General features: G+C 42.7%; 1 protein-coding gene across 2 annotated transcripts in view; it reads right to left on the reverse strand.

Moving 5' to 3' along the window:
- The window catches only part of DENND6A (DENN domain containing 6A), a 27,079-nt gene extending 18,040 nt beyond the window's left edge, over window positions 1-9,039 (reverse strand). Inside the window, exons 1-4 of one of the 2 annotated variants that reach the window (XM_083726181.1) lie at window positions 8,617-9,039; window positions 4,642-4,680; window positions 4,522-4,564; window positions 307-419 (exon numbers count right to left, since the gene is read on the reverse strand). In XM_083726181.1, the coding sequence (XP_083582307.1) occupies window positions 307-419; window positions 4,522-4,564; window positions 4,642-4,680; window positions 8,617-8,811 (390 nt within the window). In that variant the 5' untranslated portion in view covers window positions 8,812-9,039. Of the gene's footprint in view, window positions 1-306; window positions 420-4,521; window positions 4,565-4,641; window positions 4,681-5,287; window positions 5,404-8,616 lie in introns of those variants that run through there. The other variant, XM_083726182.1, reaches the window with a different exon arrangement.
- Between the last annotated feature and the right edge of the window lie 8,258 nt (window positions 9,040-17,297).

Consider the following 17,297-nt stretch of genomic DNA (forward strand, 5'->3'; position numbering starts at 1 on the left):
ACATTTGAAAACACTGTACATAGGAACACTGAAAACAAATTTCCAAAGGATGGAAGTATTTGCGGAAGATTAAATGTGCTATAATAGTTAATATTTCCATGCCACCAGAAATAATATGTTGATCATTAGAAGTTACATGACTCGGTACACCACCAGCTATTTGCTGAGCGGTGCCTCTTGAAGAACAAGTTTCAGAATGGACCTCACAATTTCATTATGAAGTATCAACGCAATACTTGCTTGCCAGTTACAGAAAAGCACTACAGTATAATGTTTGGCCAAGTGAAGATAAGCTACTTTCCCAACCTTCAAGTAAATGGGTAGGTCTCTGTCAAACTGGTCCAGTAGACAATGCCATGAAAGCTTTCTGCTAGAAGACTGTCGAAATCTAAAACAAAATTGTGTGTCTCCAAGGCAACCTAAGCCAAAAGGAAATGGGAGGGGGGGCGACACACAAAGTAAATACAATCAATAAATACATTTACTGAAATGTCCCGTCATTTTGTGTCTAACAGCAGCTAGAGTGCATCAGTAGGAGAAAGACAAAGGTCTGGTGTAGCTGTGCTGTTTTCTTTTGAAAGACAGAGAGAGCACCCATACTGGGACAGCCGAAGCAGGATGCTTTGCTTCTGCATTAGACTAATATAGCAGCATACTATGGTTTTTGCAAATTCTAACTTTCCTCTCTTGGCAGAAAGAGAGAGTGCACACACAATACACATGCTTAGTATACACCAAGAGTGGGTCCATTCTTGCCTGTCTACACTAATATGCATTAGAGGTTGAACAGTACTGGAGTTCCTACTATTGCTGTCCAAACCACAGGAAAACGGGGTAATGGTTTGAATAGTTGAAAATGAGTCATGATAATAAGGAAAATAAGGTTTTGAAATAAGTAAAAGACCTAATGGTGAGGATTTGCTGAACAAACAATTGGAATTGGAATATAAGAAAGGGAGGCATGAGGAGGTCTGGAAAGTAAGTTAAAAGAAAATAAGTATTTGGAAATTATATGTGTTTTTAAATTGTTTTTACTTCTGTATTTTTCTTTTTTTTCTTTTTGCTGTAATGTATTATTTTTGAAAACTTCAATAAATATCTTAAATGGAAAAAAGAAAAAGAAAACGAGTCATGATAAAGCTCCTGTCTTAGTTCTGCAAAGTTTCCACAGGCAGTATTAATGTGGTGTGGCTTCCTGTCCCATTGCCTGGCTTACATTCTGTGCTTGAAGGGAGATCGTCGAGAGCTGCCACGGTATTATTACCTGTTAAAGCAGGGGTGGGCAAACTAAGGTCCGCGGACCGGATCAGGCCCAATTGCCCTCTAGATCCGGCCTGCGGACGGTTCTGGAGTTGCCGCTTGGATCGGCGTGATTGCCATTTTTTTCACGATTTCCCCCCTCCTTCCCTCACGCACACAGCACCGGGGCCTCTTCCCTCCCTCTTGCTGGCTTCTCCCTGCCCTGCGGAGGAAGGGGGCTGGGCTTTAATAGGAAGCCTCACCGCCCACCTGGGGAAAGCTGGCACAGAAAGGAGAGGCGCTGGTGCTGGCTCCCAACGGCAGGCAGAGCGGTGGAGAAGGTAGGCAGGGGGAGGGGAGGGCTGGGGGAGAGAGGGGGAGAGAGAGAAGCCCCCTCCACCCTGCGCACTCAGCCCGCCCCACCAAAAGGACTGGGGGACAATGAACCGGCCCCCTCGCAAAAAAGTTTGCTGACCCCTGTGTTAAAGCAACTAAACTTGCACTCTCTGCAGCAACTAGGAAGCACCATATTTAAATCCATGCAATTTAACCCTGTGGATCCAGTGGCACAGGGAAATTTTACCTGAACAAGGTTTAGGAAATACTAACAAATTTGTATCTCATATGCCAGAGCTGGAGCTATACCAGATATGCCATAATGGAGTAATTACAAATAAAACAGAAGTAGATAAACTGTTTAAACTTCTACAAAAAAACATGATTGTTTCTCCCATCTCTTATTGCCAGTGGCTCAGTATAATGACCATTCTGTTTTCCATGCTCTACACTTCAGAAGCAGAACAAAGAGTATTAAGTACTTGCTGGTTTATATAGTGATAATGCTAAGCTAAACAAGATATTGATTAAGAACTGCAAGGATATATATACACTATCTTAGTACAAGAGCTGGACTTTGAACTATTTATCCAATGGGCTGGGCAATCTTTGGGGCATGTGTATAGGCATTTTTTAAAAAAATACATTTTATTTTATTTTTTTTAATATTCAGAAAAAAACTACGGGACAACAAAAATGTACACATAAGGGTAAAAGCTCATCATTTAAGGTTACAATTATTTACACTACAAATTGATTCCCAAAATTCCATATTCATACTCAAATTTCCATCTCTAAGGTTCTCCAGTTAATATTTAACTGTAACATTAGCTCAATATTAAGAAATTATAGCAGCAGCAAACCAGGCTCTTCCTTCAGTAAAATGCTGATCCAAAACAGGTTATTGTTTTGCTAAAGAGCAATCATAGAGACCTTGATTCTTGGGGTGGGAAATCAACTTTAAAGGGAAACACAAGTTGTAACTAACTGATTTTTGTTGCAATACTGGTATAAAAAGCTGTAGCTAATAATGTGTCTTGAAAGAACTATTCAACAATAAATTGAATAGGAGAGTTACATGTAATTTGATCAAGATTCCCCAGAACATTGTTAATGCAGTATCATACAAATTGGCTACTACATCACAGGGAACTGATTATCCAATTCTAAGGCAAAAAGCAACTTCAGTGCTTAGAGACTATAAAGAGGAAAACTTTCCATGTGATGGAGTGCAGGATTACACAAGGTGAAATAAAATACAAAATTATAAAAGTTAATTATTGGTTTGGCCAGGGCCAAAAACATGGAAGGACCTATGCAGGCCAGGTCTCTCAAGCCTTTCCTTTATAAAAAGAAAAGAAAACCAGCTTAGAAAAAAACAACGACAAAATAGGCCTCTAGCCCATTTTCTTAGAAAGAAATAATAGCACAAATGTAGCTAGTAGTATACCAAATTGCTCTCTAAAATAGAAAGCACACATTCGTTGGAATGGTTGTCCATTAGGCAGCACAGTATGGGGAGGCAGGCTATGTTTCCGCCAGATTCACGGCCCATTTCTGCTCATACCTAGGAATTCCAGATCCATACTCTTTTGCCATCAACGTGCTCTGCCATGTCCTACTACCACACCAAGGGAACCTCCAAACATACGTATATTATGTAACCAAAAACATAAAAAGAAATGTGAGAACTGAATCAACAGTGCTGATTCTGAACAACAATGAGATTATGACTAAGGTTGGTGATACCTGTTTTCATCAAGAAAAAGCAAGCATAATATAGGTGCTGAACATTTAAAAACAAATAAATAAAACAGCCAAACTTAAACCACCTCATAATTTAAAAGAATTTATTTCTTTTTGATGTTCCAACATGAAAAGCATGTACAGTAGTCCCCAACTTACGCAGGGCTTATGTTCTGGAGATCGTGCCTAAAGCCAAAATCATGTATAGTCAAAACACACTGAGTGCAATGGCAGGTGGGATTGTCAAAGTCATTATTCCCAGAATCTTGCCCCCTTTCCAGTTTTTCTCATTTTTAAAATTGCCACAAAGCTGAATGTGCACAAGTGAAATGTGCATAAATTGCTGGCTTTCTGTAATGTACTTGTAGATAAGCACCTAGTTATGCAATGGGAGTCTGGAATTGCCCAAAACCAACCACAGACTATCACAGGCTATTGCAAAGTGATAAAGGGAAAAAATGCTGTTCACTACTGACTGCTATTTTTTCAAATCCTATCCATGGGGCGTCCAGTTTGAAATGTTTTATTTTGCTTGAATTTACTTTTGTTACTTTTTTTAAACAAAAAGAAAGATCAGAGCTGAACATGTATTTGATACATATACATGAGACTGTGTTAATTAGTTCATATCTCAAAAGCACTTTAACACTTGCAAATCCTTCTACATACTGGACGTAATCCAGTCAAAGTTAAGCACTTTGAAGTCTCATTGATTTCATTCAGACATTTAAGCAAGTGTTTAAAATCAATGGGACTTCAAAGTGCTTAATTTTGGAGTCCCGTCCCCCCCCCCCACCAACAGCAGTACGGAGTTCTACAGTCCAGTCGTAACCTTCCACCCCACCCCGGGATGTTGATGGCTACTTTACCCCGTCATTGAGAGAGCTACCGCTGGCTCTTCAGCTGCTGGTGGCAGCTAGTGGAAAGTCCTGAAATGGGGTAGTGCCACAGCAACTTTGAATCCAAAGGACCCAAAGCCCTGCAGATATCCTGAAGGGCCAGATACTCAGACCCCTCAGCTATGCCAGCCTTGATTTGAATTCTCCATGTAGGACAAATAATAAGTGTTTAGTTTTTTCCTATCACATGCACTTAATAAAATTGAACATTAATTAGAATGACAATGGTATTAACAGTACAGTTAACAGAAGCATTTCATTTTTCATATGCGTACAGCATGAATATCTAATAAATAATTACCTGAATTGGAATCTGGGAAAGACAAATAGCAAATATTGGTTTTCTAGGGGAGAAAAATAGAAGTTACATTTTGGCAGGAGAAAAGCGCCATCGTAAATGTATTTTAAAACTTCTACTCACCTCTTTATCTGTAAGTTTTGCATGTTGAGGATGTATTACCTGCAAATGATAAAACTTGCATTGGTCGACAAAAAGATGGTGCAATCTACCAGCACTACGAATTGTGCAAAGTTATATGCACTAGCATACCTGTGACCACATATTCTCATAAATGGTGGGGTATGCACTTATACAGTAGCCCCCATCTAGAGATTTCAAGGTTTATTCACAGCAGCTTTGCAAGGGTTTGCATACATCCAATAGATTTTTTTTTTCTTGACCAGTCCCTTCACTTTACACTGCAAACAGCATTTGGAAAGTTCAAAATCCAATCCATTACATAAAGGCAGCAACGATATCCAGGGAACATCGGGAACAAACTCCATGCATTTCCCTGCAAACATTTTTGGCCTGTTCATTCCTGCTTATATCATCCATTTTTGTTAATAAATCACAATGCCTTACCTTCCAAGGTACATGGTATTACCTAGAACACAAAGAACTCTTTCCAGCTATTTATAGCTCTGTGCAGATGAGCTGAACCTGTTACACTTATATCCATTTATATCTTTCTTATATTATAGCATACTTTCAACTGATAATACATGCTATAGCTCAACTGCAGATTAGGGATCAGGAATGTGCCAAAGACTCCACTCTCGCTTACCATTTCCCTCCTTAATTTGCAAGTTGCTCAAGCCATAGCTCTCCATGATCTCAAAAGAAGGCAACGATGGTTAGTGCTATCCTACAAATGCCTTGTAAACCGATTTAAAATAATAGTTATAAATAATTTTTTGGACGTTACCATTAACCTTTTGCCTGATTCAGCTATCACAGTTAGACCAACCTAGAAATGGAGGAAGGGATTAACATCAAAGAGACTGTGTACATTCCAAACCTCCATAGTTTCAAAGACAGTCACTCTAAACTGAACCAAAAAGACCATATTGCATTACAAGATTTCAGTTTACCGATCAGAATAATGGCTTGCAAGCATTTTGTCTTTTGGGTGTTCATTAGTTAACATTAGTTCTAGGGAACTTCCAGTCCATGAGCCTAGCTAGACACTCACCTGCCCTAGACCTAATGATTGCAGGGTTTGCAGCCATTCCTGATCAGCTGACTTTCTGTGCCTACAAACCATTGTGCCTTTGCCCATGAAATGTGGTTTCAAAATGCAATGGCAAAGGAAGCAGAGTTTGCAGGAACTGACCATCAGCTGATCAGGAATATGTGTAAAATTTGTTCCTTTTGCCCACATGGTTTGATTTCAAACAGCACAGGCAAAGAAAAAAGCTTCACCTGATGTCAGGTAACTGACAGGTTAGTGGCTGCACCCACCTGTCAAAATTGCCCACAGTGGTTGGAGGAGGTCATCCACTCCCTCAACTCTGCTTACCATACATTATCATTTTAAGGAGTTCAAGATAATGTGCCGGATGTATATAGGCTAGCTAAGGCTAAAAGTGTGTTTGCTTTGGAATTTGTCAGCTTTCAATTCTACAGAGGGATCTAAAAGGATACCAGTATTTAAATGGAAAGTGCCACAGTGCATTTTTAAAATGTTTGAAGAATCTAAAACTTACTTTTGAATACAGCCACAGGTTTACATTTCTGACGTGTGAAACACATTAATTTAGTTCATTTGAATCACCTATTCGTTCAAGGAGCCAGAGAGACATATATGCAGTTATCACGTTTTAGTTATTTATGATTTCTTAAATATACAATACTACTAGAATTATAGAATTGTAGAGTTGGAAGGGACCCAATCTAGTCCACCACCTGCAAAGCTACTCTTTTTGTTGTTTCTTGCTGTTATTATAGACTTGTTTCAAGGTTAAATAGTGAGCTTCATAGCTGGGCAGGAATACACATATTGGGTTTTCTAGATTCAAATTTAACACTCCAATGACCATTGCACGCTAATTTTCTCAACTGGAGGTTCTTTCTCTTTCAGCCACTGCTAGCAAGAGGTAAAAAATAAACAAATGAAAATACCCTAAGTTAATTGGTTCTTCTGCGGCGGGCGGGCGGGGCTGCTATATGAATAGATTTGGAACTCGGGACTGTGGTCTATGATCATAAGACACGCACAATTTTGTTAAACTGGATTATCATACTTAATCTATTCCAAATACATTAGAGTTATAGAATCCATTATTTTACAGGATACTTCCCCCCCTAGAGTAAAAAGTTTGGGACCAGCTGTAATCTATTATGTATATCTTAACATGATTGGAGTTCAGAAAACACAAATCACACATAGGAACTAAGTCTTTTATGTGCCCTGTGACACTCCTTACCTTTAAAGATGTGGCAGGATCCGTCCCTACCTTCTTTCAGAAGTCTTCTATCAACTGTACTCTTTAGACAAGCCTTCAGAATATGATTTTTTTATTTTTAATCAGCCAGTATCTATTGATGTTTTATTGATACGTTTCATTATGTTTTATGGATATTTGTAGACTGCCTTTATTGTAGCTGGATAGCACAGCTGGCTACAGCACCCCGCTGATACCACCAAGGTTGCAGGCTTGCTTCCTGTATGGGGCAGCCGCATAGTCCTGCATTGCAGGGAGTTGGACTAGATGATCCTCAGGGTCCCTTCCAACTCTACAATTCTATGATTCTATTTTTTTTATTGTAAGCTGCCTTGATATATTTTATGAAAGTGTGGATTATAAACAGTTAAATAATCACTCCCTTAGTTAATCCGAACTGGTGAAGGCCAATGAAAACTGAAGATCAGGGTGCATGTAGACAGATGACAGTGTCTTATGTGCACTGGATATGAACCAAACTCCAACAAAAGCTACTGCAGAACAGACTTGCCCCTCACTTGAGTTAAGATATGGCTTTTACACTTCCCAGGCTCACTGAACGAACACTAATATACCATGATGCTGTGACAACTGTACTGTAGTGGCCCTTTACAATGAAGCTCACAGTGTAATGATCCTCAGCAATGAAGTATAGCCTTGGGCTTATCACCCTCGGCTACCTTCTCCTAATGCACCCCATCAGTGGAAGCCCAAGGACTTTCACTTGCACAGCACAGCCTCCCTTTTCTCTTCCTCCTGTGTGCCCCAAAATTGACTGGGTCATGAGAAAAAAGGCACCGGGATCATTCCATCCAGAAAGATGCAATGCTTGCACATGCTGAAGTCCACCCCATGTCTCCCAAGCTTAACTTGCCTCACAGAGCTGTTAGGGTGGTTTAGAGTTATCTAATTTTTATGAATGAGTTTTCTGGAGAACTGATGAGGAAAATTATATCACAATTAACATTGTATTTTGCCTCCAGTCACATATTACATTTGATACATGAAAAACAAATCTTGAACTAAAAAGGTACTTGGGAAGGGAATCTGGGCGGAATACAGTAGCTACTTTTCTCAAGCAAGCCAATCTTGAAGGAACTTGTAACAAGAGCGCTGTTTTTTATTTTATTTCTTTTGCTATCACTTTCGTTAAGGAAGCAGCCTCCTTTCCCGCTTTTCCAAACAACGGAGCCTCGTGGATAAGGAAAGTAGAGGCTCTTGAGAGGAACAGCAGCTGATAAAAGGAGAGCCGCCCAAACTCCGCACATTTCAAAACACGTTACACGCGTCTGCTTTTGCTATTATTACGCGGAGCAAGACCAGCAAACGGGGGGGGGGGGGGGATAGAAACACCCTCTTCTCGGGAAGCAGCAGTACTAGTATCCTGAATAATGCTCCAAAAAAGCGATTAAGAGCCGCTGTTTCAACAAATACAGCCTGGCGCAAAACACAAGAGCTGGCGACCGACCCGCAGCGCCCCGGGGAGATGCCGGGAGGGTCTCCACTCCATCCTTGGGGAGCGGCGTTCCCACGACCCGTGTCAGCCCCCGGGCAAAGGAAACGAGCCAGCTCCGCCTTTGCCTGCCCTCCTCCCCACCTGCAGCCAGAACCCGCCGCATCTCTCCTGGTGGGAGGACGGGCGGGCTTCCCCGTCCCTTCCCCCGCTCACCTCCACCGCCTGCCCGAGCTCCAGGTCGAAGCCCACCACGCACACGCAGTGCAGCCAGGCCGAGAAGCGGTCCCAAGGCAGCAGCGGCATCAGGCGCCCGCCCGGCGCGCATTCCGGGAGCTCCCGAGCCTCCTCCGGGGAGCCCGCCCGCCTCGCGCTTCCGCCGCCGCCATCGCCCGGCTTCCGCAGGGACATAGCGATTGGCGGCGCCGCACCGAAACGGCCGCCGGCACCCGAGCAGCAGCCGGATTCCCCCTCACTTTCGCCCTAAGCCGCCGTGCAGCCGGTTCTGCCAGAAACCCCGAGGGAGGGCCACGTGACGCGGGTCTCTGGGGCCGCGGCCGCCCCTAACCTCCCCCCCTCCCGCTCCGCTATGGGAACGTCCACAGCAGACCGAGAAGAGGGAGGTGGAAGAGTCCAAACGAGCATCATAGGGGTGGAGACAAGCAGAGGGGAGGAGAATAGCCCTTTGGCGGCCGCAGGGAGGAGGGAGAGTATTTAGTCCGTCTTTGGAGGGGGTGTAGGAAGCTTCTTCAAGGATTTTTTTTAAAAAACAACCCTCCCAAAGAATATGCTATATTCACTGGGTTGGTGGTACAGACCCTCAGGGGAAGGAGTTTTCCTACGCATACTTTCAAATCTGCCTTTCCCCCACCCTGAATACCCAGCCATACGGCGTTCCAGGCGCTTCTCCGGTTATATTTAGCTCAAGGCCCTTTAAAACGGCAACTTTGTTGGCGTAAGGCTGGGAAGCACTTTAAGGTCATGACATCTGATCCAGTCCCATGCACTGAGGCAGGCTTCTCTTCCCCATTCTGGTATTATAGACAAACACACACACAAACGATTTTGATTTTGCCTTAATGAAGCCAGAATAATTACAGTTCTCTTCTATATTTGCAACCAGGAACATTAAGCAGAATTCTAACTGCATAATTCATGTGCAAACCACATTTGTTTATTTAGGGTACAGTATTTGCTACCTTGCTCTTCTCAAAGGGTTTTCCAAATCAACTTACAAAGGAACTTTCAAAATAACAGCAAACAAAGCTTTTTATTACCCTTTAAGCTTTCTCGGTGGTTTATAAAATATGTTACATCTTTATCTGCAGGAATTGATCCTGAATATATATCGACACCTATATATTTCCCTCCCTAATTTGAAGGTGCAATTTTTAATACTCATGTGGGGATGGGTAAATTCCATCCTTCCCGCTGCTATACTTCTCTTTGGTTTGGGATGCATCTATGCAACTGCTATGAACTTTTTTTCCCTACACTCCATAAGATCCCTGTCACAGATCTGCACCCAAGCCTAGGGTATCATTGAAATTGTATCTGATCTGGCACCAATGGGAGCTTTTCTCCTGACACAAATAGCAGGCACTTGGATTTGGGATGGGGGGGAGAAATTTAACTTTGTTTGCATTTTAGCGAGATACTACCTAATTTGCACTTCTCAAAGGAATATGAGAACCAAAACATAGCCATCCTTCAAAATCTGCACTTCTCTGAATTTTGTGATGTAGAGCTGTCCAGGGTTTCAGACTGAGGTCTCTCCCAAACCAACTTGGAGATGCCTCAGATCACCTCTCCCTGTATGAACTGACCTGGAAACTGCAATCATCGTATGAGGACCTTCTTTGTGTGAGGTCCAGAGGGAGGCAACATGAGAACGAGCCTTTTCTGTGGTGGCTCCCCACTTTGGAATGCTCTCTCCAGGGAGGCTCGCATGGCACCGTCATTACACATCTTTAGGAACCAGGCAGAAACATTCCTCTTATCCCATGCCTTTGACTAATTTAATAATCTATGGCCTTTTAAACTATAGAGGGGTATTGTTTTTGTTTGTTATTATGGTATGTATTTTTGGTGTTTTTATATTGTAAACCATCCTGAGATCTTCGGGTGAGGGGTGATATAAAAACTTAGTAAATAATAGTAATAATAAAAATTAATACTAGGGATTGAACCTGGGAGCTTCTGCATGCAAACCAGATGCCGTCCCATGTAGCTGCACAGCTTCCCTAAGATAGAGCCCATACTTCTGGCTTTCCTCAGTGCATAATTGAGTCATTAACTAATATAAATGATTGGCTAGCCAAGCACATACATGATTATATAGACCTGCTCTGAAAGCCAGATGAGAGGGGGGGGGCATTTTGCTTATCACCAATGTAAAGGTGTTAGGGCAGTTTCACAAGACACCAAAAAGAGGATGTTCCCCCCCCCCATGCATATTCTATAAAGTGATTTTTTTAAATTCTACACTAACTAATGTAAGTTTTACAATCACATTACAGAACTTTCATCTGGAGCTTCAAAGATTAGCTGTATCAATTTTTCAACAAGCAGATGATTGAATTAAACATTGAATAGTTGCTCTGATAGTTAGCTCTGAGGAAGAGCTCTAATAATTTATTGATTTCTTTCATTTTACATGGTAAAGGTTAAAAAGAGCTTTGATGTATTTTCCAGGAATGAACATGCACATGAAAACAAACCAGGAAATTGCATCTCACTATGTCTCCTGGTAGGTCTATTTCTTGGGGATAAAGGTACTGTCAACCTTTAGCATTATGTAACCATTAATTGCATTCTAATTATTAGCTAGATTAAAACTAGTTAGATTAGTGCCTTGAAGCACACATCTATGTTTTCTCTCTCTTCAATCTAGACTTATATTCTAGGGAAGCTTTCACAAATGATGCTAATAATATATTTTATCTGGAATGTGTCCCTTGTAGATGTTTCTACTGCAAATAGAAAATGCATTTTAATCAAATGTACATTCTAGCCTTTTGTAGGTTTTACAATTAAATTACTTATATAAGCAATGGAACAGTGTGAAATTAAAGCTGCCTATAGGGGGCTACTCTCGACTATGAGAACCTTTAACTCCTACAGAATGTGCTAAGGTTGTGTCAGAGACTGTGATCCAAAGCATGTTTACTCACAACTCCAATGAAGCTTGCTCGAAGTAAGAGCATTTAGTGTTGCAGCCTGAGCGAGGCTTCTCATACAGTGTTTTTTATTTGGGTGTATAAACCTGATTACAAAAATTGGCAGTTGCAAAAGGTACATATTATTCACTTGTTGTTGTGATGGCCACTAACTGAATGCCTTGAAAAGACAAATTCATGGGGGATAAGTAGCAGTGACTAATTCTGATAGCTATAAATTACCTTCAGAATCAGAGGCAGGGTGTATCAGAATATCCTGTCACTGGGGAACAACAGCAGGAAGCTATTGCTCTTATGCCATACAGTGGTACCTCGGGTTACAGACGCTTCAGGTTACAGACTCCGCTAACCCAGAAATAGTAACTCGGGTTAAGAACTTTGCTTCAGGAGGAGAACAGAAATTGTGCGGTGGCGGCACATCAGCAGCAGGTTAAGAACAGCTTCAGCTTAAGAATGGACCTCCGGAACGAATTAAGTTCTTAACCCGAGGTACCACTGTACCTGTGAGCTTCCCATAGGCATCTGGATGCTGAATTAGATAGGCCTTTAGTCTGATCCAGCAGGGCTCTGTATTCATTCCTGTGTTAATTTTATTCAAACAAGAATTACCAATATAGTCAGTGTTATAGTTTGAACTGAACCCTAAGATACCTGAGAATAAGTGTTACTGAATTCAGTAGGACTTGCTTCTGGGTAAATTGCAATGTATATATATTTGGCTTTTCCAACTAGGAAAATAGCTGAAAATTTTATTTTAATAGCTTCACTCTTTTATTTATTTGCTTACAAAAAGGAAGGTTTTATTATTTGGGTCTAGAAAAGGCAGTGGCGTAGCGTGGGTTGTCAGCACCCGGGGCAAGGCAAGTAATTTGCGCCCCCTAACCCGTGGATTTGCGTCCCTTAACCCTAACCCCCAGATGTTGCGCCCGGTGCGGCCGGCACCCCCTGCACCCCCCACGCTACGCCACTGAGAAAAGGTAACCCTGTATGGAAGTAATCATTTAATTTATTCTGCATGCTCATAAAGGCTTTGTAATTGTGTTTCTCAAACAAGATCCCTCTTGCTTATGGCAAATCTCTTTTGAATTTTAAAGCAGTTTGTGATATGGCATTGGGGTCTGCTGTTCAAAACAAAACAAATGATTGGGCATGTCCAAACCCTTGAGTTCCCCAGCCTAACATATCTATTTGGATCCCTGCCACTTTGTTTCTTCTGTTTCTGAATGATAACCCTGAAGTCCACAAACACGTCACGCTAAAGAGCTCAAGAAACAAGCACCTCTACAATGGTTGTTTTCAGTTTATATATTTATAATGCAGCTGAAGGCAATTCAGTTATGTTTATAAAAATATACCATCACAAACAAAAGCCTCCAATCCTTTGTGCACTGGATTCTGAATAAGCATACACAGGTTTGAGCTGCAACTGTCATAGTTGCCATAAATTAATTTAGCTGCCCTGAATCCATTTTTTGTGAATATTCCACTCCATCATAGGACAATTGCACTCTCATATCATATTCAATATATCATATCATAAGAGCACTGCCACCATATCATCAACATCATAAAATATATTGTGAACCGCCCTCAGCTCTTCAGCTAACGGGCAGCATGTAAATAAAATATTAAAAAGTAAAGGTACCCCTGCCCGTACGCAGTGGCGTAGCGTGGGGGGTGCAAGGGGTGCCAGCCGCACCGGGCGCAACATTTTTGGGGGCGCACTCGGAGCTCTCTGCCCCTACCTGGTCCTGGCTCACTCTCTCTCTCACAGTGCTGGCTGTGCGAATCTGATCCGAGCTGCCGGGTCGCCGCCCACTGTGGAGGGGGAGGGTGCCAGGCGTGCGTTGCGGAGCGGAGAGAGAGCGAGGGAGGGACTATCTGGGGGAGGGAAAATGCAGCGGCCACCCAGCGCAGAGCTGAGCGCGGGAGAGAACTACATCCGACCAGCCCAGTTTTGGAGGGAAGGTGTTAGTTGCGGCGGAGCCCTGGCGCCCCGGGAGGCTGGCCGGGCCGGTAATGGGGCTGGCCGGTGGCGCCGCTGCCATCCTGCGGACAAAAGGGCTGCCGCCCCCGGCCGAGCCCCCCCCCCCCCGGCGAAACCAGGAGCAGCTCTCTGGTGCTCGAGGGCTTCGCAGGCCCTTCATCTCCCCTCCATTGGCGCCTCAGCTCCCAGCCCTGCCTGCGCGGCTCCTGCGTCTGGGGGCGCGCTCGCGCGGATGGGGTGCCGCTCCCCGCTTGCAAATGGTGCCCGTAAGGCCACATCAGAGACGCCCCCGGGACCCAGTTGCTGCCTTCTTCCCCGCCATGTGATTAAGCCTCGCACTACTTTGTGGCAGTGGTGTAGCGTGGGGGGTGCAGGGGGGGCCGGCCGCACCGGCCACAACATCTGGGGGTTAGGGTTAGGGGGCGCAAATCCACGGGTTAGGGGGCGCAAATTACTTGCCTTGCCCCGGGTGCTGACAACCCACGCTACGCCACTGCCCGTACGGGCCAGTTGCGCGCCCATCTCGCTTAAGAGGCTGGGGGCCAGCGCTGTCCGAAGACACTTCCGGGTCACGTGGCCAGCGTGACAAGTTGCATCTGGCTAAATAAAATATTACCCACCCATTTAAAACCACAATATACCTGCTGAAAATTGAGAAGCAGCAGTTAATTTATCATAGCAATTAATAAAAAGCAGACCAAAATAACTTCCATGTTCATGTCCAAATAACGGGGTCACAGCGGGTGGTGCTGTGTTCTAATCCACTGAGCCTCTTGGGCTTGCCGATCAGAAGGTTGATGGTTCGAATCACCACAATGGGGTGAGCTTTGTGCGCTCTGGTTTCCATCACAGTGTTCCGTTGCGCCAAAGCGGTTTAGTCATGCTACCTTTTTACCTATTGGGGCCTATGTGTATTTCCTGGGAGAGGGAATTCCATAGGTGCAGGGTAACCAACAAAAAGGACCTGCTTCCTTGGTTCCAGATATAATCTATCTAGAAAGCCTCACTCAGTGATTGTAAAATGGTGGTGGTGGGGAACCTGTGGTTCTTCAGATGTAGCATGGCTAATGGTGGGAACTTTCTCAGCCCTGCTACATGGGATCCTACAATATGGATATGCTAGAGCAGGCTTCCTCAAACTCGGCTCTCCAGATGTTTTTGGCCTACAGCTCCCATGATCCCTAACTAGCAGGACCAGTGGTCAGGGATGATGGGAATTGTAGTATCAAAAAAACATCTGGAGGGCCGAGTTTGAGGAAGCCTGTGCTAGAGACTCAACCTGGGAATGTATGCATACAAACATGCGTTTTTACCACTGACCTATGACTGCTCCCAAACTACAATATTCTCTTGAGTGATTATACTTGCAGGTGGGAGGGATCGGGTTGTAGCTAGATGTAGTCATCAAAATCACAAATCACTACAAAATCACAAATCACTACTATTACTATTACTTAAGGTGCCAAATATGGTTTGACCCTGGGTCTCCCTCTTCTAAATCTCCTTTTCCTCAAACAAGGTAGATATTGGGTGTTGCGATCACACATTTGTATGCAGTGTGTCATTTGGCCCTTAGTTAAAATCCTGTCTTTCAAAAATCTTTCTTTCTTTCTTTCTTTCTTTCTTTCTTTCTTTCTTTCTTTCTTTCTTTCTTGGAAAGCTTAATTGCTGCAGAGGGCTCACTGCTGTCCATGCACAGACTATTTTGTTTGGCTGTGGGCACAAGAAGACCTGGTATCATCCTGGTAATGCATGGGACCAGAGGCAAAAACTGGGCGAAGCAATGGCTGTGATGCTGACTTTTGATTGTGAGGCTGCATTTCAGCCACACAAAATTTGGGGGTTTCTACACATGCAGATGTCCATTCAGCCAAGCAGGAGGTATTATCACAGTTCGATGACATCTTACAAGCCTTTGAGGAAGGTGCAGATCAGGTACAGGGAGAGGTGTGGGCCTGGGGAGAGTCACAGGGAAGCAAATAGAGATAAGCCTGGAGGGCGTCATTTGGGTCTTAGGCCTCAGGTTTCACATCCCTATGGAAGCTATTAATTTTAAAACACTGTTTTGAAATGTTCACTCATTCTGAAAAAGCAAACATGCTTTTAAATCCCCCAATCTCCATTTCAAGCTTCAGTAAAATAGCGACAACCCCCTTCAAGCTTTCACAGTTCTACTCTCACACAGAGCTGACAACTAAATTTAATTATAGAACCGCAGCCTACAAAATGTCTTAATTTTTTTATTCTGAAGTAGAACCACGATCTACTTAGTGTCTTGCATTTTTATTGCAAACTTTGGACGTGTACTTTACCAAAACATTTTGAACTGCCCTTTCCTTCTATATGCCAGCACAAGAGGACATTTGCTGACATTTTGTAAACCAAACAGCTTTGTCTTCTCCCTAAAGCATTTTAACTGATGCATTTGAGCTAGTTTGTTTTTATGAAAGGATGATGGGAAGCTTTCCTGGCAAAAAAATGCTGATAATCATTGGCAACATGCCAGGCAGCAGCAAAGTCTAAGTAGATTAGTGTAGTCAGAACTGGTTGTCTGTATTGCGTAACTTTCCATAAATTATTATCTAAATTCTACATTACTTTCTGGACCCTTGATTTGCCTCAAGTCATTTTGCAGGTCAAGTATCATGATATGTCAGCTACCAATTTTTTGTGTATAGTCTTTTGAAATATTGCCTTAACTTTAGAATCTGAACACTGAAAATAACAGATTATTATTCCTTTTTTTAAAACACACATGACACCTTGACCATAAACATATTTCCTTGCAATTAATATTATTTTTAGCTAGATAATTCCAAGCATGCTTATATATACCAGATGATAGTTATATTCCTTTTTTTCAAAGATGTATTTTTTATTTTTCTGTTACAAAATTGCACATACAATACAGTAATAAAAAATGATATGATTGATAAAAAATGGATCACTAGTGGGGTCAAATACTTAATATTAATTTTATTTGTGAACCTTTCATCATTTAGGATCCTCACTCCTTAGCCCTTACTTTTGCCTCCGCCAAATATTTTGTAATGTTTTTTAAAAAGGAGTCAAGAACTGCATTGAATTTCTATTAACCCTTCCAGTCTGTTCTTTGCTTTCCTCACATTGCATACCCAGTCTCTTACACATAACCTCATTCCCTGCTTCTTGCTCCTGAAGTAGATTCTCTCCACTCCATCTGCAGTCCTGCAGCCTGCTCCATTAACCTTGACCTATCTTTTCCCTTCGTCCTCATCCTCTCGTTCATTTCTTCCTTTGCTAGAAGCCTTCAGGCTGTTTCTGTCTTATGGCTCCTACAAATGTGTTTTTCCCCCAGATTCCTTCCAGGAAGAAGAAAACAAAACCCAACCTGAATATCACATTTCCTTTTCCTGAAGCTTCTTCAACCTTTCCATCTTCAAGATTTCCTAGGCCCCATCTGGCAGTATCATATTTCTTTAAACTATCATCTTTTCCTAAAGGATAATGGGAGTTGTAGTTTGTCAAAGGTGCTGAGAGTTGCTAGTTGTTATGCCCTTTACAGAGATACAATTCCCAAAGTGGTTTAATAATCAACCCCCTCTTCCCAGGAAACTCTGATACTTGTCGCTCTTAACAAAGTACATTTCCCAGGATTCTTTGCAGAATGCCATTCTATTATATTTCTTTAAATCAGGGGTCGGCAACATGCGGCCCATGGGCCGGATGCGGCCCACGAAGACAGTTTTACC

This window comes from Podarcis gaigeae (assembly GCF_964106915.1).
Source record: "Podarcis gaigeae genome assembly, chromosome: 2".
NCBI lineage: Eukaryota > Metazoa > Chordata > Lepidosauria > Squamata > Lacertidae > Podarcis > Podarcis gaigeae.